Source organism: Salvelinus namaycush, chromosome 16 (assembly GCF_016432855.1).
Source record: "Salvelinus namaycush isolate Seneca chromosome 16, SaNama_1.0, whole genome shotgun sequence".
NCBI lineage: Eukaryota > Metazoa > Chordata > Actinopteri > Salmoniformes > Salmonidae > Salvelinus > Salvelinus namaycush.
Genome location: NC_052322.1, coordinates 43526573 through 43550904, shown reverse-complemented (window position 1 = coordinate 43550904; position 24332 = coordinate 43526573). Strand labels below are relative to the sequence as shown.

Sequence of the window (24332 nt, the reverse complement as noted above, 5' to 3'; positions counted from 1 at the left end):
CACACACACACACACACACACACACACACACACACACACACACATACACACACACACACACTTTTCCTAGCCTTGGGTCCAGTGTACCCGAACACCGCATATGTAATATAAATGTGTACAGTAGGGGGATGCACAGTGTGCACACACTTGAAAATGTGTTTTTTTACATATTCTTCACAAAACCATTTTTATTTTAGTAAACATTGAAAACACCACACAACGGTTAAGTATCAAAAGTAAAAGTATAAACCATTTCAAATTCCTTATATTAAGCAAACCAGACGACACCATTTAAAAATAAAAATGTATTGACGGATTGACAATCCAACACAGGCATAATTTACAAACACAGCATTTGTGTTTAGTGAGTCCGCCAGATCAGAAGTAGTAGGGATGACCAGGGATGTTCTCTTGATAAGTGTGTAAATTTGACAATTTTCCTGTCAAAATGTCAGAAGTACTTTTGTGTTTCAGGGAAAATGTATGCAGTAAAAAGTACATTATTTTCTTTAGGAATGTAGTGAAGTAAAAGTAAAGTACGGATACCCCAAAATACTACTTAAGTAGTACTTTCAAGTATTTTTACTTAGGTACTTTACACCACTGCTCCAGACCAACGGTCTGAGAGGACAGAACACTGCCACTCAACACCCCCTGCAACTGTTCTGCAGTAAAACCTCGCAATCCCAAGTATTTCTCTGCTGCTGCCACCACAACCTCTATTTTCTGTGACTTTTGATCCATTTCTGCAGTACAATTGACAACCATAGCTATGATTGCCAAGAAACCTACCTTACTGAAAGCACATAGTCTTCCCATCACTCTCTATTAGTCTAAGCCTACTCACAGGAATCCTCTCAGTGTCCCATCTTCCTCTCCCACTCTCTTCACTTTGTACTGTACTGTATTACTCTGACCATAGCAACCTCAACCTGATTTTCTCTCAACGGACACCTCTGATCTTCAGCCCCATGGGCACCTCCACAACTTTATCCACTGAAACTACACACTCCTTTGTCTCATGCCCTCCTGAACACTTCTCACATCTAGGACTCTCCCTCCCACATACTGCTGCAACATTGCCCACAAACTTTACACCTAAAACACTAAAGTATTTTGGGAACAAAACTCTCTCACGGGACAACTTACACTTCCTACCTTAACCTTATCTGGCAACGACTTTACTTCAAAACTCAACAGGACAGACAACTTCTTCTCCGTTTCCCCACACTCGCCACCAGATCTGTGTCGCACCAAAACAGCGAGTGTCACAGACACCGGAATATTCACTTTCAATGGTGACCTGCTCCAGAGAACAAAGCAAGCCACATTTCTTGTCCCTGATCGCGTGATCTGGAGTGACCACCCGCTGAAGAAACACTATAAATCATCACTAGTCCACTCTTAGTTACTTTCACCAACTCAACAGTACCCAACCTCTTCTCCACCCAACCTACCACCACATATGGATCAGCCAAAATGCAAGAATCTATTCTTTCCACAAATTTTACTCGCACTGGGACAGAATCATCTTTCACATCCTCGGTGGTCCTCGCTGCAGGAAAATCATCCACCTTCTTGTAGTTCCATCTCTGAGCTACTAGAACACTATTCCTCTATTTAGCACTCGACGCTAACCACACTGCTATATGTATATGTATATATATATGTACCATTGGCAGACCTTGTTTGCCATTGGCAGATTTTTATATGCTCAAAAATAAGGTAATTTTGGTTTTGTACGCGGTCATATGATACGTGGGACAGAAAAATTTAGGTGAGTACATGGGGTGTTATATCTCAGCAGAGGGTCTGTCTTTCTGGTCAACATCACTGATACAGGTCCCCCTTCACCCTCTGGTGGTACGGATAACTTGTCATTACAGAAAAACCTATAGAACCAGCACTAAGGAAGGTCTCCCTCATAGACAACATCTTCCTAACCACACTGCTAGCCTCTACATTTTAGTAAACACTCTTATCCAGAGCAACTTTCAATAATGCATACATTTTCATACTCCTCCCCCCCAAATACTGGTCCCCTATGGGAATCGAACTCACCACCATGGCATTGCAAGCAACAGGCTCTACCTACTGAGCTACACTCAACTTCTCCTCAACAGTCACTGCACCTGCCACCATATCTAATTCATATCTCACTCTCGTCACTCTCCATTTCCTCAAGTTCTGTGAAAACCCTCATTCCATTTTCCCTCATAACAATTTGCACTGTTCTCCTTTTTTTTCCTTGTCCATCATCTTCCCCTTCACCAGATCTTTCGCATGACCTGTGTAATCAATCCCCCACTCCATGTTTATTCATAATATGCTCCACTTTCTTCCTTAACCCCCCCACCCAGGACAGTATGTCTTCTGTCTGGTGGTTGGGTCTAGGGATGGGTCGTTTGTGAACAAACTGATCATTTTGAACAGATGTTTTTGGTGAACGTCAGGAGCCAAATTGTATCGGTGAAAGAGATGTTCATTTGGCTCCCTGATTTGCATTCTTTTACCAGAGACATTGGAGAAAGGAGGAGATAGGAATCATATTGGACAATAAATGGAGGAACGTATAACCACAGATGGAACAATGAGCCAGATGTATAAATGTGAAATATCCAGTTGACGTTTCCGCTCACTACCAAATATGGTGATGAGTGGAAGCACAGTGGCCAACAGAGAGCGTGTGTTGAAAGAAAAGTAGTGGGCGTGTGGAAAGGAAAGTGAAGATTTTTACATGACAGGGGTCGTGTAGAAAGGAGTGGGTGTGTGGAAAGCGATCTGCTGTGAGTCGTATTTCACTATTAATTTTACACAAACAATTTTACATTTTCAGTTTTAAAACTGATGGTTAATTTTTATTAAAAGTATTTATGATGGGTGTACTGTTGCGTCATACATTGAATGTATGCGTGTGCTCAGGGTTAAGTTGAGGAGTTCGGTTAAAGGGTTAAGGTTAGGAGAATGGTTAGCTAAAAGGTTGATGGTTAGGGTTAAGGGGAGGGTTAGCTAACATTCTAAGCTAAGTAGTTGCAACGTAGCTAAAAAGTAGTAAGTAGTTGAAAAGTTGCTAATTAGCTAAAATGTTAAGGTTGTCTATAATGAGATCAAACTAACAACCTTTGAGTTGCTAGACGTTCGCGTTACACAGAGGGTCTAAACACATTTCTCCTATTTGTCTGACACTTCAGTCCAGAGTGCATTGCATGGTGCCGTTGCAAATGTCAGACTCCACTCTGTGAGGTACATCGATCTGCAGGTTGAACATGGGGAGGTTGAACCTCTCCCTGACCCAGTCTGTAATACCTACATGTTACAAGCAGACCACCATAGTCCCTGTGCCCAAGGACCCCAAGGTAACCTGCCTAAATGACTACCGACCCGTATCACTCACGTCTGTAGCCATGAAGTGCTTTGAAAGGCTGGTCATGGCTTACATCAACACCATCATCCCAGAAACCATAGATCCACTCCAATTCGCATACCGCCCCAACAGATCCATAGATGACGCAATCTCAATTGCACTCCACACTGCCCTTTCCCACCTTGGAAAATTCCAGAAAATTATGTAATGGCTTTAGAAGCTTCTGATAGGCTAATTTACATAGTTTGAGTAAATTGGAGGTGTACCTGTGGATGTATTTCAAGGCCTACCATCAAACTCAGTGCCTCTTTGCTTGACATCATGGGAAAATCAAAAGAAATCAGCCAAGACCTCAGAAATTAAATTGTAGACCTCCACAAGTCTGGTTCATCCTTGGGAGCAAATTCCAAATGCCTGAAGGTACCACGTTCATCTGTACAAACAATAGTACGCAAGTATAAACACCACACAGTCGTCATACCGCTCAGGAAGGAGACGCATTCTGTCTCCAAGAGATGAATGTACTTTGGTGCGAAAAGTGCAAATCAATCCCAGAACAACAGCAAAGAACCTTGTGAAGATGCTGGAGGAAACAGGTACAAAAGTATCTATATCCACAGTAAAACGAGTCCTATATTGATATAACCTGAAAGGCCGCTCAGCAAGGAAGAAGCCACTGCTCCAAAACCGCCATAAAAAAGCCAGACTACGGTTTGCAACTGCACATGGGGACAAAGATCAAACTTTTTGGAGAAATGTCCTCTGGTCTGATGAAACAAAAATAGAACTGTTTGGCTATGATGACCATTGTTATGTTTGGAGGAAAAAGGGGGAGGATTGCAAGCCGAAGAACACCATCCCAACCGTAAAGCACGAGGGTGGCAGCATCATGTTGTGGGGGTGTTTTGCTGCAGGAGGGACTGGTGCACTTCACAAAATAAATGGCATCATGAGGAAGTAAAATTATGTGGATATATTGAAGCAACATCTCAAGACATCAGTCAGGAAGTTAAAGCTTGGTCGCAAATGGTTCTTCCAAGTGGACAATGACCCCAAGCATACTTCCAAAGTTGTGGCAAAATGGCTTAAGGACAACAAAGTCAAGGTATTGGAGTGGCCATCACAAAGCCCTGACCTCAATCCTATAGAAAATGTGTGGGCAGAACTGAAAAAGTGTGTGCGAGCAAGGAAGCCTACAAACCTGACTCAGTTACACCAGCTCTGTCAGGAGGAATGGGCCAAAATTCACCCAACTTATTGTGGGAAGCTTGTTGAAGGCTACCCGAAACATTTGACCAAAGTTAAACAATTTAAAGGCAATGCTACCAAATAATAATTGACTGTATGTAAACTTCTGACCCACTGGGAATGTAATGAACAAAATAAAAGCTGAAATAAATCATTCTCTCGACCATTATTCTGACATTTCACATTCTTAAAATAAAGTGGTGATCCTAACTGACCTAAGGCAGGGAATTTTTACTAGGATTAAATGTCAGGAATTGTGATAAACTGAGTTTAAATGTAATTGCCTAAGGTGTATGTAAACTTCCGACTTCAACTGTACATATTACCTAAATTACCTTGACTAACCCGTTCCCCCGCACATTAACTCGGTAATGGTACCTCCTGTATATAGCCTTGTTATTGCTATTTCATTGTTACTCCATTTTTTACTTTAGTTTAATTAGTAAATATTTTCTTAACTCTTTTTCTTAACTGCATTGTTGGTTACGGGCTTGTCATGCAGCGTCACGCAGTTGCTAAGCTAATCACCACACAATACCTTTTAAAAAAAAAAATCAGGGTATACATCGAGAAACCTTATTATTTCCCTATAAAGTATGTAATGTCACGATTCTGTTAGGATTTACCTAGGGGTCATGATTGGGGCTGTACAAATGTTTGGTGTAGTAGAATAATTGATTATGCTTATGTTATATTAATAGAAGGGGAGGGGTTAAAAGACCCCTCCCTCCTTACATTTATAGGGTTTTAGACTACTGATTAACAATAGATATAGTCATTGTAGAAGTTTAGTATTGTTCTACATTTGTATTTTAGTTCTCTCTTTTTCTGCCTCATTATAAAGAGGCCCTTAGACAGAACTCTGCAGGGGAGTGAAGGAGATAAGACTAGGTAAACATTCCACAATAGGTCAACTTTGGGGGAAGGGGACATTTACTGCTAAGTGTTTAGCTAACAACAAAGGCCCTGTTTATACAGCTTTGTAGGCATGGTTTTGGTCCCAGGAGTAGAGGATGATGATATAGGTAGTGACGTCACCAGGTCGCGACTTAGGGTTTAATAAAACCACTGGAGACCTTTTGGTGGGGGCAGAACTTACTCAGAAACATGGTGCTATGTTCCTGTTTGTCAACTTCTGTCTGCAATTGCATTAATAAAGGTTTTTGAATGATTTAATTAAATATATTGTCATAATGCTAATTTCACCAATGAACCAATGATTGACAAAGAAGGACATAAGGAACGAACCCTAACAATTCCAAAGCTATATGATAGTAATGAGAAAAAATTAATTATCTAACACCTCGGAAAATATGTAATGTTGTACTTCATGTTGACGAAATTAATGCTAATGTTGGGTTTTTGAGCTTGCGCCCAATTGACTCAAATTCTCTCTCTGAAGGAGAGCTCACCGCGTGGCCCATTGACGACGTATGGGCAACGTACTGTACACAATGGGCTTTAATACGATTGTAATTGAGTTTCTCCTTTCCTCAAAAGTAACTCTGCTGCCACTACTGCTTTGAGCTAAAAACAGATACGTTACAAAATAATTATCTGAAGAGGATGAATCCTCACTGCAGAAAGAATAAATAGTGCAGAGAGAGCGTCAATCTGTTACATGTTGAATTTTTCAGTGCATAATAAAACTATTTCAGTGCATAATAAAACTATTTCAGTGCATAATAAAACTATTTCAGTGCATAATAAAACTATTTCAGTGCATAATAAAACTAAACTATTTTGCTGGGGCAGACCATCTCATAATTTGGCCAGGAAAAAAAAAATGTTTGAACTCGCATTTCACGAACATTTCGGGCTTGACATTGGTTATTTGCATCATTTTTTTCATGGTTCTAGATTGATTTTTAAGCATTTTCAACTAAGAGCCAAATGAGAATGCTCACTGCAAAGACTCGGAATGCTTGGGTCTGGAGCGAAGCCTCATCATCCCCTTTCCCTCTTCAAAAGGACCACAATGGATTAAAAAATATAAATATATATTTTCACCTTCATTTAACCAGGTAGGCCAGTTGAGAACAAGTTCTCATTTACAACTGCGACCTGGCCAAGATAAAGCAAAGAAGTGCGACAAAAACCACAACACAGAGTTACACATAAACAAACGTATAGTCAATAACACAAAAGAAAATAAAAATAGAAAAATCTATGTACAGTGTGTGCAAATGTAGAAGAGTAGGGAGGTTGACAATAAATAGGCCGTAGAGGTGAAAATAATTACAATTTAGCATTAATACTGGAGTGATTGATGTGCAAGTAGAGATACTGGGGTGCAAAAGAGCAAGAGGGTAAGTAATACTATGGGGATGAGGTAGTCGGGTGTGCTATTTATTTACAGGTACAGTGATCGGTAAGCTGCTCAGACAGCTGATGCTTATAGTTAGTGAGGGAGATATAAGACTCCAGCTTCAGTCACTTTTTCAATTCGTTCCAGTCATTGGCAGCAGAGAGCTGGAAGGAAAGGCGGCCAAAGGAAGTGTTGGCTTTGGGGATGACCAGTGAAATATACCTGCTGGAGCGCGTGCTACGGGTGGGTGTTGTTATGGTGACCAGTGAGCTGAGATAAGGCTGAGCTTGACCTAGCAGAGACTTATAGATGACCTGGAGCCAGTGGGTTTGGCGACGAATATGTAGCGAGGACCAGCCAACGAGAGCATACAGGTCGCAGTGGTGGGTGGTATATGGGGCTTTGGTGACAAAACGGATGGCACTGTGATAGACTGCATCCAATTTGCTGAGTATAGTGTTGGGGGCTATTTTGTAAATGACATCGCCGAAGTCAAGGATCAGTAGGATAGTCAGTTTTACGAGGGTACGTTTGGCAGCATGAGTGAAGGATGCTTTGTTGCGAAACAGGAAGCCGATTCTAGATTTAATTTTGGATTGGAGATGCTTAATGTGAGTCTGGAAGGAGAGTTTACAGTCTAATCAGACACCTAGGTATTTGTAGTTGTCCACATATTCTAGGTCAGAACCGTCCAGAGTAGTGATGCTAGTCGGGCAGAAGGGTGTTGGCAGCAATCGGTTGAAGAGCATGCACTTAGTTTTACCAGCATTTAAAAGCAGTTGGAGGCCACGGAAGGAGTGTTGTATGGCGTTGAAGCTCGTTTGGAGGTGTCAGCACAGTGTCCAAAGAAGGGCCAGATGTATACAGAATGGTGTCGTCTGCGTAAGAGGTGGATCAGAGAATCACCAGCAGCAAGAGCGACATCAATGATACATACAGAGAAAAGCTGAAATAAGCTGTTAAGCTTTATTGTGTTATCCTTGATGATTTTCTTAAATTGAATATTGAATGTGGAGGCATCACCAGCTGGAGCGCCCTTATGTATGGATTTTACAAATTGTCAAATAAATTCAATCAATCAATCAGGGTGGATCCAAAGATGTTCTATTTCATGATCTATCAGAGGTCGCATCCCCTGCTCAGACGTTGCATGCATCAACCAATGGTGGCGTGGCGCATCATCAGCTGATTGCTAGAACATATGACATGCATGGTTAGGTAATACATAAAATAACTTTCCAGGAGTTGTACGGTCAGGAATGTTTCATTTAATGTCACATGCACAAGTACAGTGAAATGCCTTTCTTGCAAACTCAAAATGCAACAATTCAATAATCACTGGAAAAAAACACGAGGAATAACAAATACACCAAGTAAGTAAGCATACTATATACAGGAAATATTTCAAAAGTAATTTCCAATACCATATTTACATGTTAAGTGATGGAGGTAGATATGTATAGGGGCAAGGGGACTAGGCAACAGCATATAAGATAAACAGAGTAGCAGCAACTTGCATGTGAGTGGGTGTGTAGAGTCATTATAAATGTTTGTGCATATTATGTGTGAGTGAGCAGATGATGGAGTGGGTGTTTGTGTGTGTGTTGGAGTGACAGTGTAAGTGTGTAAGGCCCTGTGAGTGTGCATAGAGAAAAAGGTAAATAAAGATACAAGGTAACTACTTTGTTAGCTATTTATTATATTGCTTGGGAATAGATGCTGTTCAGGAGCCTGTTGTTGTCAGACTTGATGCACCAGTGCCTCTTGCTGTGCGGCAGCAGAGAAAATGGTCTATGGCTTGGGTGGTTGGGGTCTGACAATTTTTCACACCGCCTGATATAGAGGTCCTGGATGGCGGGGGGGCCGTACAACCCTCTGTGCGATCGAGGGCGGTGCTAAGCAGTGATGCAGCCAGTCAATATGCTTACAATGGTACAGTTGTAGAACCTTTTCAGGATTTGAGGGCCCATGCCAAGCTTTCCTCCTGTGTCAGCAATGCCTGGGCAGAGGAATGTGCAGAGAGACAGACGCATCAGCTGTACCATAATCACACTTGCAAACATAACATTGCAGACAGTTGAATGTTTGGGTGAGATGCTTGATAAATATTGATTCATTAACTGCTTGAAATATGTTTATTCTACAGATGTGTGCCTTCTACAAAGCACTGATAAGACTATTACATTTTCAGATTGCTTTCCACTGGGGAGAAAATTTCTAATTTTCTCAATAGAACAATTTAATAATTTTGGAGATTTACTAGACAGTCTGGTGGATTGGTGTCACACTTCTCAAATATGTTTTATTGGTGTTTATTGTAAATTAGGCTAAAAGTCCCAAATTAATTGATCGCCCACATGAAAATATGTGTTTATGTAAGAAGTATTATTTGAGAATTTGTAAAGCTGTCACGTAAGAATGACATGTTTATATTTTTTATTTAAAGATATTTGAGAAGTGGCCATGACTGACTCAGATCTGTGTAGTTTGCGCACTGTTTTTCCCCCCTGTGGAAGTCTCCTTCCTCGCTCTTCTCTAACATATAGGGGCACAAATTCCAAACAGTCCCTTTACAAGTCGGACTGTTGAATAAACGTAATTTGAATTTGACCTGTTGTCCACTGATTTCATCCTTATGTGGGTGGAAATTTGAGACACAATATCCACAGGAAAGTGTTATTAACCAGACTTTTAGAACGCTGGTGTGTATATGGTTCTGTCGGATTGTATTTCTGGTTTTGTATTTTCAATCTACTGATGTATGCAAAGTAAACACTTGCACAATATATAAACAATTGCCAACCGAACCACAGATTAGCTATTATATATTAGCGGGCGATGTGCAGTAAAATTGCAAGCGAGCATTTTTTTGCCGGCAATCTCCTATTACATTAGGCGATTATTTACATAGTGTCCATCACATGCGAATACATCAGGAGATTGAAAATATAAATTGACAAAACCATACACCCACCGGCGCTCAAAAAATTCAGCTAAATAATACTTTCCTTCAGATATATTTTCTATAATTTCGATGCACATAAGGACCAACCGCACAGACAACCGGTAGAGTACGTTCAAATAGAATTGTATTCAACATTCTGGTTTGAGTGTTAACTTTCCATATTTTTGCAGTGCATTTAGTCAGACCGTGTAACTGGTAGATTCCAGTTTACAAGAACAAAAAAAGGAAGCGGATCGGGACATCACCTGACAGGAAGATGTGTTAAAGGTGTGGTGAAAACGGATACTTGCCCTACACCCAGCGGCAGCCAGACGGGACTTTTGTCAAGGTGTTTAAAGATTAGTCTAATTCAACACCGTGTACCTGGAATTCATCAAATTCTCTTCAAACAAGGTAGACTAATGATATTCACTGTTTCTGTTCAAATATTGTATCTTCACCTTGCTCACCAAAAGCTTCTAAATGTAATTCTGCTTCAATGCTTTTGTTGTTGCCTACAAACTATCATGGAGGAAATTGCTTTAAAAAAATATATAATAATTAACTACGCAAGTCAGATAAGAAAAAATTCTTACTTACAATGACGGCCTACCGGGGAACAGTGGGTTAACTGCATCGTTCAGGGGCAGAACGACAGATTTTTACCTTGTCAGCTCAGGGATTCGATCCAGCATCCTTTCGGTTACAGGGCCAACGCTCTACCTGCCGCCGAGTTTTGTCTGCTTCTTTTGAGTCTCTGTATCTAATCACTTTTCTGCTGGTGTGAATGTTTTATAGACAAATGTTGAATTCTCAGACTTATATCTAACTTTAACCACACACGTTAGATCCTTCGTTGGAGCATCTTTAAATCTTAGAGCTGTTTCAAAAAAACAATCGCTATTAACGTCGCACATAACGCCTGTCTCAGACGACTCGTAGAACAGCAAAGTTCGTCAGATTGATTTTTACCCTCCCGCGTCAGAATATGCTAAAAATTAAAACCGAAATGACTGCATTAACCCTCCTGCTCTGTTTCCGGTCGAATTGGACCGATTTACAAGTTCTCTCTGAAAAATGTAGTTCATTTAATCTTATTGTCATACGGTTCCATGACTTTGTCCACACAGGGCATATGAACATACAAAATACATTTAGATGATTTTCATTACATTTTGGATGTTTTATTTAACGTTTGTACACCCTTGGTGTTCCCTTGACCGGTCATTAGAAATGAATGGGGAAGACTACAATTAGTGTATAAAATTGAGTTCAGGCACATGCCCATTCATCAGATGGACACACTTCCTCTCCCAGAGGCATGTGTGTTTGAGCACACACACCTTACTCCCCTTCTTGGCTTCCATGGAAAACCCCCACGGAAACCACAGCTGTTGGCATTCTCACAAATAATCATATTATTGAAACAATATTACATAGAACTTTTCTCGCAGCTCTGGTATATAAAGTTTTTTTGAGGCCTTGTTCACAATTCATTCTGTGGCACCACAATGACCAAACGATAAACTGTATGTGAGGCTCTTGATCATATCTTTGATCATGACACTGGTGAGGAGGAGAGTCCTTGTTAAACTTTGACACAAAGTAGTCTGTGATAATTAGCACTGTCATCTGAGTATTTGTTTATAGTCAAAATAATAAATTATGCTTTTTTTTAAAAACTCAAATGAGTTGTATGAGCTCAGGTCAGTGAGGCCTACAGGCCATAAATAGCAAATAGAAGTTTAAAACTTGTAATGTTCACAAGAACTTAAGTTGATTAAAACGATCTAACACAACATTAGGTGATATGTATTATTATGGATTTATAAATCAGCTATAATGGGGCGGTCATTTTGGACCGGGAACACAGAATGAGTTAACATGAAAGGAACACAACAGGTGGGTTGAGTCTACGGTAGTCTACAGGCCTATCATATTGAAATATATTTAATGTTAAATCAATTGAGTTGTATTTTGATACTTGTATGCTACTGTCTGTAATTTCTCAAAATATTACATGTGTAGCCTAACTTGCGCAATGATGTGCCAAATATGTGCAGCCATAGGCAATATCTTTATAGGAGCAGTGGGGTATATTCATGGAGGCCAAGGGAAAGCCAGACCCCCCTCCCCATATATTTTATGTATATTTCGTCTGTTTAATAACTTTCCTTCAATTCGCAATATGCTGACTGCATCTCACAGGAGAAAACATCTGTGAGAGAAACTGTGCCCCTGTCTCTCTGTGGTCAAAGAGTATGACATTGTTGCCCCACGTAGCATTGAATGCAAGGGAAGCCAGCGAGCATTTTGCTTCACTTGACAAAAAAAGTATAAATTAGCTAATCAGCTTTGAGCTAAACTGAGCAAGCTCAAGTGTGCATTGTCCTGACACCCCCCCAAAAAAAAGTCTAAGGAAGACGGCTTGGATTTGGCGTCTATCCTATCAAATCGCATTGAGCATATGTCATTGACAGGAACAACTTTAATTGTTGCATCTAGTTGTCCTACGGTGGCTAGCTCGCTATCTAGCTAGAATTAAGCAAAATCTGTGGTTTTACTTAATTCTCTGTACTGGCCAATGATTATAACGGCTATTCTGATCCAACCATTAATTCATACATTGTTTGTTGTGTCCCTGGCCTGAGAGGATGTTAGCTCAATACGTAGCTAGATGTAGAAGGCTAATGTTAACTAGTAACTATGGAAGTTAGGCTAGCGAGCAAGCATTTTAGCCAGGTAGCCTAGGACAACGAAAAGAAGTGTATGACAGTGATAGACCATTTCATCAACATGAAAGAGGATGACATTGGCGTTTCTCTACAAGTAGGTTGAGTCAACATGTTTTTTTTTACTTGCACAAACACACAGATGTAAAGTACTTCAGTAAAAAATATTTGAAAGTACTACTTTTTTGGTATTTGTACTTCTACTTATTTGACAACTTTATACTTTTACTTCACTACATTCCTGAAGAAAAATATGTACATTTTCCCTAACACCTAAAAGTACTTTTTACATTTTGAATGCTTAGCAGGACAGGGAAATGGTCTAATTCAGACTTATCAAGAGAACATCCCTGGTCATCCCTACTGCCTCTTATCTGGTGGACTCACTAAACACATGCTGCATTTCTAAATTATGTCTGAGGGTTGGAGCTTGCCCCTGGCTATATGTCTGGTTTGCTTTATATAAGGAATTTGAAGTGATTGATACTTAATTATATTTTAGCAATTAATTTACTTTTGATACTTAGGTATATTGACTTGAGTCATTTTCTATTAAGACAACTTTACTTAAATTACTCAAGTATGACATTTGGGTACTTTATCCACCACTACACACACACGCACACACACGCACACACACACACACACACACACACACGCACACACACACGCACACACACACGCGCACACACACACGCACACACACACACACGCACACACACACGCACACACACACACACACACACACACACACACCATAACCATGGACAGCCACATCATATTTAGCTTACTTTGATTGGACTAAATTGTTTTTGGTTTCTTTTAGTTGTCATTATTAGACTAAGCATAGGTGATTTGATGATGAAAGTGTGCTGGAATAGTGGAGGCAGCTCCTGTTTTCTTTACAACTTGCGTTAACTCTGTGGTTCTAAATCAATAGTTTAGTGGTCCGAAAATGTTGAAAACATTAACATGCTTGACCATGCTGTAGGTCATGTAACTGTCTGTTACATGCAATATGCTTTGTGGACTTCACCAGACAGAGGTTACTATCTGGTTTTGTGATGAAACAAAGGTGTGGTTGAATTTATTCTGCCACTGTCTTCTTATTGTCTTGGCCTATATATCACGGTCGAAAGGCATATGAAAGAGCAAATAATGCAATTATAACCTGTTCAATCACAACACAGGTTGTAATATGGCTTTTTTGGGGGTGTGCTCCCCCATTGATTTTACCCACGCACCGCTACTGTCTAGGAGCTGCTCCGTCATCAGTATTGTGCTTCTATGCTTCTTAAGTTTTGTTTGCGTCTTTAACTTTCAGTTTTGTACACCAGTTGGAAATACAATATTTTTCTTCGGTTTAGTTGGTCCAATGATTCTCTACACTCTACATTGTTTGTTTTGTAAAAACTGAAATTAGGCGAAGTTAGAATTTTAGCAACCAGGAAATGGCAGAGCATTGGTAAGCCTAAATGCCATTGCTATGGGAAACTAGGCCTTGGAGAGGTACCAAGGTAAAATGAGTTTTATATTGGATATTTGGGTTTCTCTTGTCAATAGCTATTGAACCAATCATGACATGACTGTTGGCCAATAGCTCTTACACAAAGCGTTCCATGACTGATTTAGATTCTCCTCTTTTTGGGGGAGGGCTTTCAATATTCAATAGCTCTTCTTATGAACATTTATTTTTGTCCCTCCCCTGATTCAGAATATATAATTTTCATAGTCATGGCATGCTTTGTGTAAGGCATAATTTCCCAAACTCTGTCCCCAGGACCCCAAAGGGTGCATGTTTTGGCCTTAACATTACACAACTGATTTGTATTGTAAAAGTTTGATTATTAATTGTTTCTGAATTAGCTGTGTAGTGCTAGGGCAAAAAACTAAAATGTGCACCCCATAGGGTCCCAAGGACCGAGTTTGGGGAAACCCTGGTGTTAGAGCTTTTGAAAATAGAACTGTATTTTATACAAAAAAATAATAAAAAGAAGCTGTGGATTTGTCCATCCTCGACTGATTCAAAATACAACATTTTCATAGTCATGGACCGTTTTGTGTAAGAGCTATTGAAATCTGAAATCTTATGTGTAAACGTGTATTTATCTCCATCCAACCCTGATTCAGAATATACACTTTTCATAGTTATGGCATACTTTGTTCAATAGCTATTGACAAACTGAATATCCAATATAAAACCAATTTTTGTCTGGGCTGGGGCTTTCTTAGTACAGTTGTCAGCGATTAGCCCATGACTTGCTCATGTGAACTACAATCCCTACGCTGTGTTTTAAAGTTTTAGAAATGTTAATTATCGCTTTAAATATGGCTTTCGAAACATATGGCCCTTACCTTTCATAAGCGAGTGGAAAAAATCCTTCAAATAAAAGGTAGACTTACTATAGCAGTTTTGCACAGATCCGTATAGCTATGGGTGCCTCCATCCGAAACCACACTTCCACAACTAAACTCAGCAAAAAAAGAAACGTCCCCTTTTCAGGACCCTGCCTTAGATCATTCGTAAAAATCAAAATAACTTCACAGATCTTCATTGTAAAGGGTTTAAACACTGTTTCCCATGCTTGTTCAATGAAGCATCAAAAACAATTAATGGACATGCCCCTCGTTGTCGTTAAGACACTAACAGCTTACAGATGGTAGGCAATTAAGGTCAGTTATGAAAACTTAGGACACTAAAGAGGACGTTCTACTGACTCTGAAAAACACCAAAAGAAAGATGCCCAGGGTCCCTGCTCATCTGCGTGAACGTGCCTTAGGCATGCTGCAAGGAGGCATGAGGACTGCATATGTGGCCAGGGCAATAAATTGCAATGTCCGTACTGTGAAGTGCCCTACACTGACAAGTTGCGGTTTTGTCTCACCAGGGGTGATGGTCAGATTTGCCTTTATTGTTGAAGGACTGAGCGGTACACTGAGGCCTGTACTCTGGATCGATTTGGAGGAGGAGGGTCCGTCATGGTCTGGGGCGGTGTGTCACAGCATCATCGGACTGAGCTTGTCATTGCAGGCAATCTCAACGCTATGCATTACAGGAAAGACATCCTCCTCCCTCATGTGGTACCCTTCCTGCAGGCTCATCCTGACATGACCCTCCAGCATGACAATGCCACCAGCCATACTGCTCGTTCTGTGCGTGATTTCCTGCAAGACAGGAATGTCAGTATTCTGCCATGGCCAGCGAAGAGCCCGGATCTCAATCCCATTGAGCATGTCTGGGACGTGTTGGATTGGAGGGTGAGGGCTAGGGTCCTCCCCCCCCCCAGAAATGTCCGGGAACTTGCAGGTGCCTTGGTGGAAGAGTGGGGTAACATCTCACAGCAAGAATTGGCAAATCTGGTGCAGTTCATGAGGAGGAGATGCACTGCAGTACTTAATGCAGCTGGTGGCCACACCAGATACTGACTTTTTATTTTGACCCCCCCTTTTGTTCAGGGACACATTATTCCATTTCTGTTAGACGCATGTCTGTGGAACTTGTTCAGTTTGTCTCAGTTCCTGAATCTGGTTAGTGTCATACAAATATTTACACATGTTAAGTTTGCTGAAAATAAACGCAGATGACAGTGAGGACGTTTCTTTTTTTGCTGAGTTTACATGTCACGCTAACACAGGTGTGTCACCTCGCTTTTCAATAGGGTCCAGCTACGACGTCATCCCTCATGGTCTCTGTGCTGCCCCTACTGATATGTCATCTCGGTGCATCTGAGGAAAAGTGGGTGTTTTGAAAGTAACCACATGGATAAGTGGGGGTTTCGAAAGGAGTATTTTAACACTAGAAAACGCTGGAATTCAATATCAAGTGTAATTAAGAAGCCTTTTTAACATCAACAGATTTTTTAAATTCATCCTTTAACTAGGCAAGTCAGTTTAGAACAAATTCTTATTTACAATGACTGCCTACCAGAAGGCAAAATGCCTCCTGTGGGGACGGGGGCTGGAATTATTATTTTTTTATAAATAAAATGTTGGTGCTTATACAGAATCTCAGCCTAAAACCCCAAACAGCAAGCAATGCAGATGTAGACGCACAGTGGCTAGGAAAACCTCCCTAGAAAGGCCAGAACCTAGGGAATAACGCCCTAGAGAGGAACCAGGCTCTGAGGGGTGGCCAGTCCTCTTTTGGCTGTGCCGGGTAGAGAATATAAGAGTATATGGCCATTTAAGGCCAGATTGTTCTTCAAGATGTTCATAGATCACCAACAGGGTCAAATAATAATCACAGTGGTTGTAGAGGGTGCAACAGGTCAGCACTTTGAGAGTAAATATCAGTTGGCTTTTCATGGGAGAGTCCAAGACGAGGTGGCAGGTCAGGGTTCCATAGCCGCAGGCAGAACAGTTGAAACGATCAGCAGCACGACCAGGTGGACTGGATACAGCCAGGAGTCATCAGGCCAGGTAGTCCTGAGGCATGGTCCTAGGGCTCAGGTCCTCCAAAAGTGGAGGGATAGAGAGAGAGAGCGCATCACTTCAGTCGGTGCTCGGGAGAAAGCGAATTACTAAGGGTAGTGGCGCTCTCGCAACTTCGACTGTAGAACTACAATCATGTCTGACAAGGCCCAGTGGTGGGAAAATGTACCCAATTACCATATTTGAGTAAAAGTATAAAGATACCTTAATAGAAAATGACAAGTGAAAGTCACCCAGTAAAATACTACTTGAATAAGTCAGTGTTTTGGTGTTGAATATACTTAATATACATTTGAGCAATTACATACTTAAGTATCAAAAGTAAGTGTAAATCATTTAAAATGTCTTAAGATAATGGTGTCTGGTTTGCTTAATATGTTTTATTTACGGCTAGCCAGGGGTACACTCCAACACTCAGAGGCAGTAGGGATGACCAGGGATGTTCTCTTGATAAGTGTGCCAATTTGACCATTTTCCTTTTGGGTGTCAGTACTTTTGGGTGTCAGAAAATGTATAGTGTAAAAAGTACATTTTCTTTAAGAATGTAGTGAAGTAAAAGTTGTCAAATATAAATAGTACAGATACTATTTAAGTACTTTTACATAAATATACTGAACAAAAATATAAACTCAATGTAAAGTGTTGGTTTCATGAGCTGAAATAAGATCTCAGAAATGTTCCATGTGCACAAAGTTTATATCCTTGTTAGTGAGCATTTCTCCTTTGCCAAGATAATCCATCCACCTGACAGGTGTGGCATATCAAGAAGCTAATTAAACGGCATGATCATTACAAAGGTGCACCATGTGTTGAACAATAAAAGGCCAATTTTGTAGTTGTCACACAACACAATGCCACAGATGTCTCAAGTTGAGGGAGCGCGCAATTGGCATGCTCACTGCAGGAATGTCCACGAGCTGTTGCCAGAGGATTGAATGTTAATTTCTCTACCATAAGCTGCTACCAATGTCGTTTCAGAGAATTTGGCAGAAACTGCATTTTATCTTTTGGCATTTTGAATGCACAGCGATACCGTGATGCAATCCTGAGGCCCGTTGTCGTGCCATTCATCCGCCGTCATCACCTCATGTTGCAGCATGATAATGCACAGGCCCATGTTGCAACGATCTGTACACAATTCCTGGAAGCTGAACATGTCCCAGTTCTTCCATGGCCTGAATACTCAGACATGTCACCCATTGAGCATGTTTGGGATGCTCTGGATCGATGTGTACAACAGCATGTTCTAGCCAATTTCCAGCAACTTCACCAAGCCATTGAAGAGGAGTGGGACAACATTCCACAGGCCACAATCAACAGCCTGATCAACTCAATGCGAAAGAGATGTGTAGCGCTGCATTAGACACATGGTAGACACATGGTGGTCATATCTTTACTGACTGGTTTTCTGATCCACGCCCCTACTTTTTTTTTCTTTTAAGGTATTTGACCAACTGATGCAAACCTGTATTCCCAGTCATGTGAAATCCATAGATTAGGGCCAAATTTATTTTCCTTATGAACTAACTCTGTAAAATCTTTGAAATTGTTGCGTTTATACACAATATGACCAAAGATATGGACACCTGCTCATCGAACATCTAATTCCAAAATCATGGGCATTAATATGGAGTTGGTTCCCCCTTTGCTGCTATAACAGCCTCCATTCTTCTGGGAAGGCTTTCTTTCCATTAGATGTTGAAACATTGCTGCGGGGACTTGCTTCCATTCAGCCATGAGCGTTAGTGAGGTCTGGCACTGATGTTGGGCGATTAGGACTGGCTCGCAGTCCTAATCACAAAGGTGTTTCGATGGGTTTGAGGTCAGGGCTCTGTGCAGGCCAGTTAAGTTCTTCCACACCGATCTGGATGAACCATTTCTGTATGGACCTCGCTTTGTGCACGGGGGCATTGTCGTGCTGAAGCAGGAAAGGGCCTTCCTCAAACTGTTGTCACAAAGTTTGAAGCACAGAATTGTGTAGAATGACATTGTATGCTGTTTTTGTGAAGATTTCCCTTCACTGGAAATAAGGGGCCTAGCCCAAACCATGACAACCAGCCCCAGACCATTATTCCTCCTCCACCAAATGTTACAGTTGGCATTATGCATTCGGGCAGGTAGCGTTCTCCTGGTATCTGCCAAACCCAGATTCATCTGCCAGATGGTGACTAGTGATTCATCACTTCAGAGAATGAGTCCTATGTTGGCGAGCTTTACACCACTCCAGCTGACGCTTGGCATGGTGATGGAAACCTATTTCATGAATCTCCCGACGAACAGTTATTGTGCTGACGTTGCTTCCAGAGGCAGTTTGGAACTACGTAGTGAGTGTTGCAACAGAGGCCAGATTTTTCCGAACTACATGCTTCAGCACTTGGCGGTCTCGTTCTGTGAGCTTGTGTGGCCTACCACTTCACGGCTGAGCTGTTTCTCCTAGACTTTTCCACTTCACAATATCACTTACAATTGACCGGGGCAGCTATAGCAGGGCAGAAATGCCACGTTGGAGGTCACTGAGCTTTTCAGGAAGGCCATTCTACTGCCAATGTTTGTCTATGGAGTTTGCATGGCTGTGTGCTAAATGTTATACAATGGTCAGCAACGGGTATGGCTGAATCCACTAATTTGAAGGGGTGTCCACATACGCGTGTGTGCGCATGTACAGTGCATTCGGAAAGTATTCATACCCCTTGACGTTTTCCACATTTTGTTACGTTACAGCCTTGTGCTAAAATTGATTAAATTGTTTCCCCCATCAATCTACACACACTACCCCATAATGACTAAGCAAAAACAGGTTTAGAAAAGATATCAAATTTAACAAAAATAAACTGATGTAAAAGTATTCAGGCCCTTTTACTCAGTACTTTGTTGAAACACCTTTGGAAGCAATTACACCATTGAGTCTTCTTGGGTAAGACGCTACAAGCTTGGCACACCTGTATTTGGGGAGTTTCTCTCATTCTTTTCTCCAGATCCTCTCATGCTCTGTCAGTTTGGATGTGGGGTGTCGCTACACAGCTATTTTCAGGTCTCGAGATGTTCGATCGGGCTCAAGTCCGGGCTCTGGCTGGGCCACTCAAGGACTTTCAGAGACTTGTCCCGAAGCCATTCCTGTGTTGTCTTGGCTGTGTGCTTAGGGTCGTTGACCTGTTGGAGAGTGAACCTTGGCCCCAGTCTGAGGTCCTGAGCATTCTGGAGCAGGTTTTCATCAAGGATCTCTCTGTACTTAATCTTTCCCTCGATCCTGACTAGTCTCCCAGTCCCTGCCGCTGAAAAACATCTCCACAGCACGATGCTGCCATCACCATGCTTCACAGTAGGGATGGTGCCAGGTTTCCTCCAGACGTGGCACCGAGAATCTTGTTTCTTATGGTCTGAGAGTCTTTCGGTGCCTTTTGGAAAACTCCAAGCAGGCTGTCATGTGCCTTTCACTGAGCGGCTTCCGTCTGGCCACTCTACTAAATAGGCTTGATTGGAGTGCTGCAGAGATGTTTGTCATCCTGGAAGGTTCTCCCATCTCCACAGAGAAGCTCTGTCAGTGACCATTGGGTTCTTGGTCACCTCCCTGACCAAGGCCTTCTCCCCAGATTGTTCAGTTTGACCGGGCGTCCAGCTCTAGGAAGAGTCTTGGTGGTTCCAAACTTCTTCCATTTAAGAATGATGGAGGCCACTGTGTTCTTGGGGATCTTCAATGCTGCAGAAATGTTTTGGTACCCTTTCCCAGATCTGTGCCTCGACACAATCCTGTCTCGGAGCTCTGTGGACAATTCCTTCGACCTCCATGGCTTGTTTTTTTGCTCTGACATGCACTGTCAACTGTGGGACCTTTTATATAGACAGGTGTGCCTTTCCAAATCATGTCCAATCAATTGAATTTACCACAGGTTGGAATCCAATCAAGTTGTAGAAACATCTCAAGGATGATCAATGGAAACAGGATGCACCGGAGCTCAATTGAGTCTCATAGCAAAGGGTCTGAATACTTATGTAAGGTACTTTAAAAAAAAAAAAATTTTTTTTTAAAATACATTTGCAAAAATGTCTAACCAGTTTTTGCTTTGTCATTATGGGATATTTTGTGTAGATTGAAGAAAATAAATGAAATCAATTCTAGAATAGGGCTGTAACAATGTGGAAAAAGGGAAGGAGTCTGAATACTTTCCGACTGCACTGTGTATATGTATTGTTCAGTGTAGTAAAAACAAAAGTAACAATGTATGACCAGTAATCTCACATGTCTTTTCCATTCACAGCAAGCAGCTCAGTCATGACTTGCCACTCTCCTCTCCTCCTCCTTCTCGTTGGTATTTTTGGGCCATGTTCAAGCTTCAAGATCTGTGCCTTCAATGTCCAGAACTTCGACGATGCCAAATCAGCCAACTTCAGGGTGATGCACACTCTGACCAGGGTGAGACACTGCCTCGTCTTTTCACAATCATACAGTTGCTATTCATGACGACTGGTCCAGGAAGGAACTAAACTCAAACATTTTAACTATAGTTCCATACTGTTGGGTAAATCAGTCTCAATTACTTTATTATAATCATCCAGGTATCTTTCTGTGATTTGTTAGACATTCTTGTTCTAATCCGGTTGGTTGATTGTCCACAGATTGTGTCTCGCTGTGACATCTGTCTCCTTCAGGAGGTTAAAGACACACAGGACAATGCCACTAAAGCTTTGGTGGAAGCACTCAACAGGTACAGTTGCATCTAGATACTGTTACCATAGAAAGAGAATCCATTGAATTCTATTTATGACTGTAACAAGTACTCTACCTTAGGCATATTCGAGGTCTACGAGGTCCGGAGCCTGATGGGTTTTCTGTTCTTCCTGATGACTAGTTGCACCCACCTGGTGTCCCAGGTCTAAAACAGTCCCTGATGGGGGGAGGGGGGAAAGCAGTGGAACTGGCTTAGAGGTCCGGATTTTAATTTGAGGGATTTTCCTCATGCACCGTTCAGTGATGCATATATACATTGTTTTGTATTCCTTGATTGTTTCCTATAAAAGTGTATTGCGGCTTTTGTTAAATGCACTTTAAATAAATTTTGATTATAAAGAAAATAATTTAAGTCTTTTCACTTAATTTATGGACCAACCCTTTTTTTGTTAATTTCTTCTTAGATATGATGCCTATCACTATAAATATGTTTCCAGTGGAGTTCTGGGGCGAACACCTCAGGACCAGGAGCAATATGTCTATCTGTACAGGTAAGGGAAGCTTTCTTTTACATCTATTACAGCTCTTCATTTATAAATGCTACTCTCGTGACGTAAACTTGCATTCATTTGAGATCCTAAATATGCCGCCTCCCCTGTCCTAACCTTTTGACTCTCGGCCCTACATGCTAGTTAAACTTTGTCACCCTGCTTGACTTTAAGCCTAAACGAATGGTGCTATAACTAACTGCCTCTCCACAGGGATGAAACCGTAGAGTTGACAGATCAGTACCAGTACGTTGACAGAAAGGGGGGGAATGCGGCTACATTCTCCAGAGACCCCTTTGTTGTTAGATTTCAAGCCAAGGAAACAGGTTAGTTAAGTTCATGAGAATTTGAAATTCATTGTGTACTGTTTGGATAACTTCCAATGATCTTCCTCTGAACAGTGATTGGAGACTTTGCTCTGATCCCGCTGCACACTATGGCCTCTGATGCAATCAAGGAGATTGACAAGCTCTACGATGTTTTTGAGGAAATCAAAAAGAAGTGGAATACTGAGGTGAGGCATGACAACTACCTGCTGGTGTTTGTTTGGTTCTTATTTTTCATAGTGTGTGTCGGTAAGCTGAATGCAGTTAGTTATCTGTCATGCTACATGATTCTGAATATCTAACTTTTGGAACATACTCCTCTCACCAATGTAATGCCACTCTGTACCATAGAACGTGATGTTCCTTGGAGCCTTCAATGCTGGTTGTGGGCACATGACCCGGCAGGACAAGGCGAACATCCGACTTTTCTCAATACCTGGATTTTTCTGGTTGATCAGGGACCAGGTGGACACCACTGTTGGGGATACTGCCAGCTGTGCCTATGACAGGTGGGTGGAAATTTGAAAATGAGCTACACTGAAATGATATTCTTTGAAATGAAGGCATTTTGATTTATAAGCAATCTGTATTGATGGATCCAATAACATATTACTCTTCAGCTCTATTTGACACTTTTTTTTTCTTAGGATTGTGGTACACGGAGAGCGCTTCCTGAAGGCCATCAAACCTTATTCAGCTCAGGTCTTCAACATTGCCAATGAGTATAAACTCTCAAAGGAAAGGGTAATACTTCCTTTTCCTCTTTACAAACAACGTTTTCATTTAGCCTTTCAAACTCCTATCCATCTTCAACAAAGCCCCAGGAGAAGATGTAACATCCCAGACATGCTAAAGTCACCTGTTTTATGTCTGTTTCCTGTGTCGTAGATGTCATGACACAGAATAAACTGATCTCCAAATTTCAGGTTCTGGAAGTGAGTGACCACTTCCCTATTGAGGTGGAGCTGAAGACTAAATCGTCAGGGCAGCTTCAAGCTCCGGTTCAGCCTCTCCTGCTAATTGCTCTCTCTGTCATCACCTCCGCCCTGCACATCTTACCTTCAACCAGTATGGTGTGAGGAGGACTGATGGTCTTCTCCAGAGTATGGATCATAGAAATGTATAATTCATTCTAATTCAATAGTATGGACATCTACAACTTCAATGAGCAGCTGGTTCACTCATGCAAGGTTTTGTCAAACCTATCCCCAGGTACCCCTAGATGCTTCACTATTTTGCTGTAGCCCTGAACTTGCTCACCTGATTCATCTAATTAAGATGTTGATGATTAGTTGCTACGTTTAATCGGGTGTGCTGGCATGGAACTGTCCCTGAGGAGAGGTTTGAGAACCACTGCTCTAATAAACAGTGATTCTGTCTGACTGGTCCCCATGAGATTGCAGACATTTTAGAGACAGCAACATTTATCACAACACAAATTGATGGCATAATGAATTGAAAGGAGTTGAGGGACATATCTATGGATTTGCTCTGGTGTTGGATTGCTGATCCCAATTTTGCTCTGCTCTGAAATGCGGTTTCAGTTATTTGACGTATAATATCTTGAATGGAAGGCTACAGATTCCAGAAGCCACCACTTCTGCATTTAGTAACATCTATTTTGTAAATTAATGGTTGTAATATTTCAAATTCAGTTAGGTTTTTAAAACATTCTATTATGTGATGTGGTTTTTACATTGTCACTGTAAATGTTCAATGCATGTATTGTACACCAGTATTTGAATAAAACGAAATTGATTTTAAA

General features: G+C 41.2%; 1 protein-coding gene across 2 annotated transcripts; it reads left to right on the top strand.

The window, feature by feature from the left end:
• Nucleotides 1-2711: 2711 nt before the first annotated feature.
• LOC120061466 (deoxyribonuclease gamma-like) lies at nucleotides 2712-24331 on the top strand. 2 transcript variants are annotated; one of them, XM_039011295.1, is made up of 10 exons: nucleotides 2714-2786; nucleotides 10056-10278; nucleotides 21284-21438; nucleotides 21642-21730; nucleotides 22158-22244; nucleotides 22455-22567; nucleotides 22643-22755; nucleotides 22919-23076; nucleotides 23215-23311; nucleotides 23494-24331. In XM_039011295.1, exons 3-10 carry the CDS (start codon nucleotides 21298-21300, stop codon nucleotides 23644-23646), a joined length of 951 nt encoding a protein of 316 aa, XP_038867223.1. In that variant the 5' UTR covers nucleotides 2714-2786; nucleotides 10056-10278; nucleotides 21284-21297; the 3' UTR covers nucleotides 23647-24331. The 2 variants fall into 2 exon arrangements, with proteins under 2 accessions (XP_038867224.1, XP_038867223.1); XM_039011296.1 differs by lacking the exon at nucleotides 10056-10278 and having other exon boundaries at nucleotides 2712-2786.
• The last annotated feature ends 1 nt before the right edge of the window (nucleotide 24332 follows it).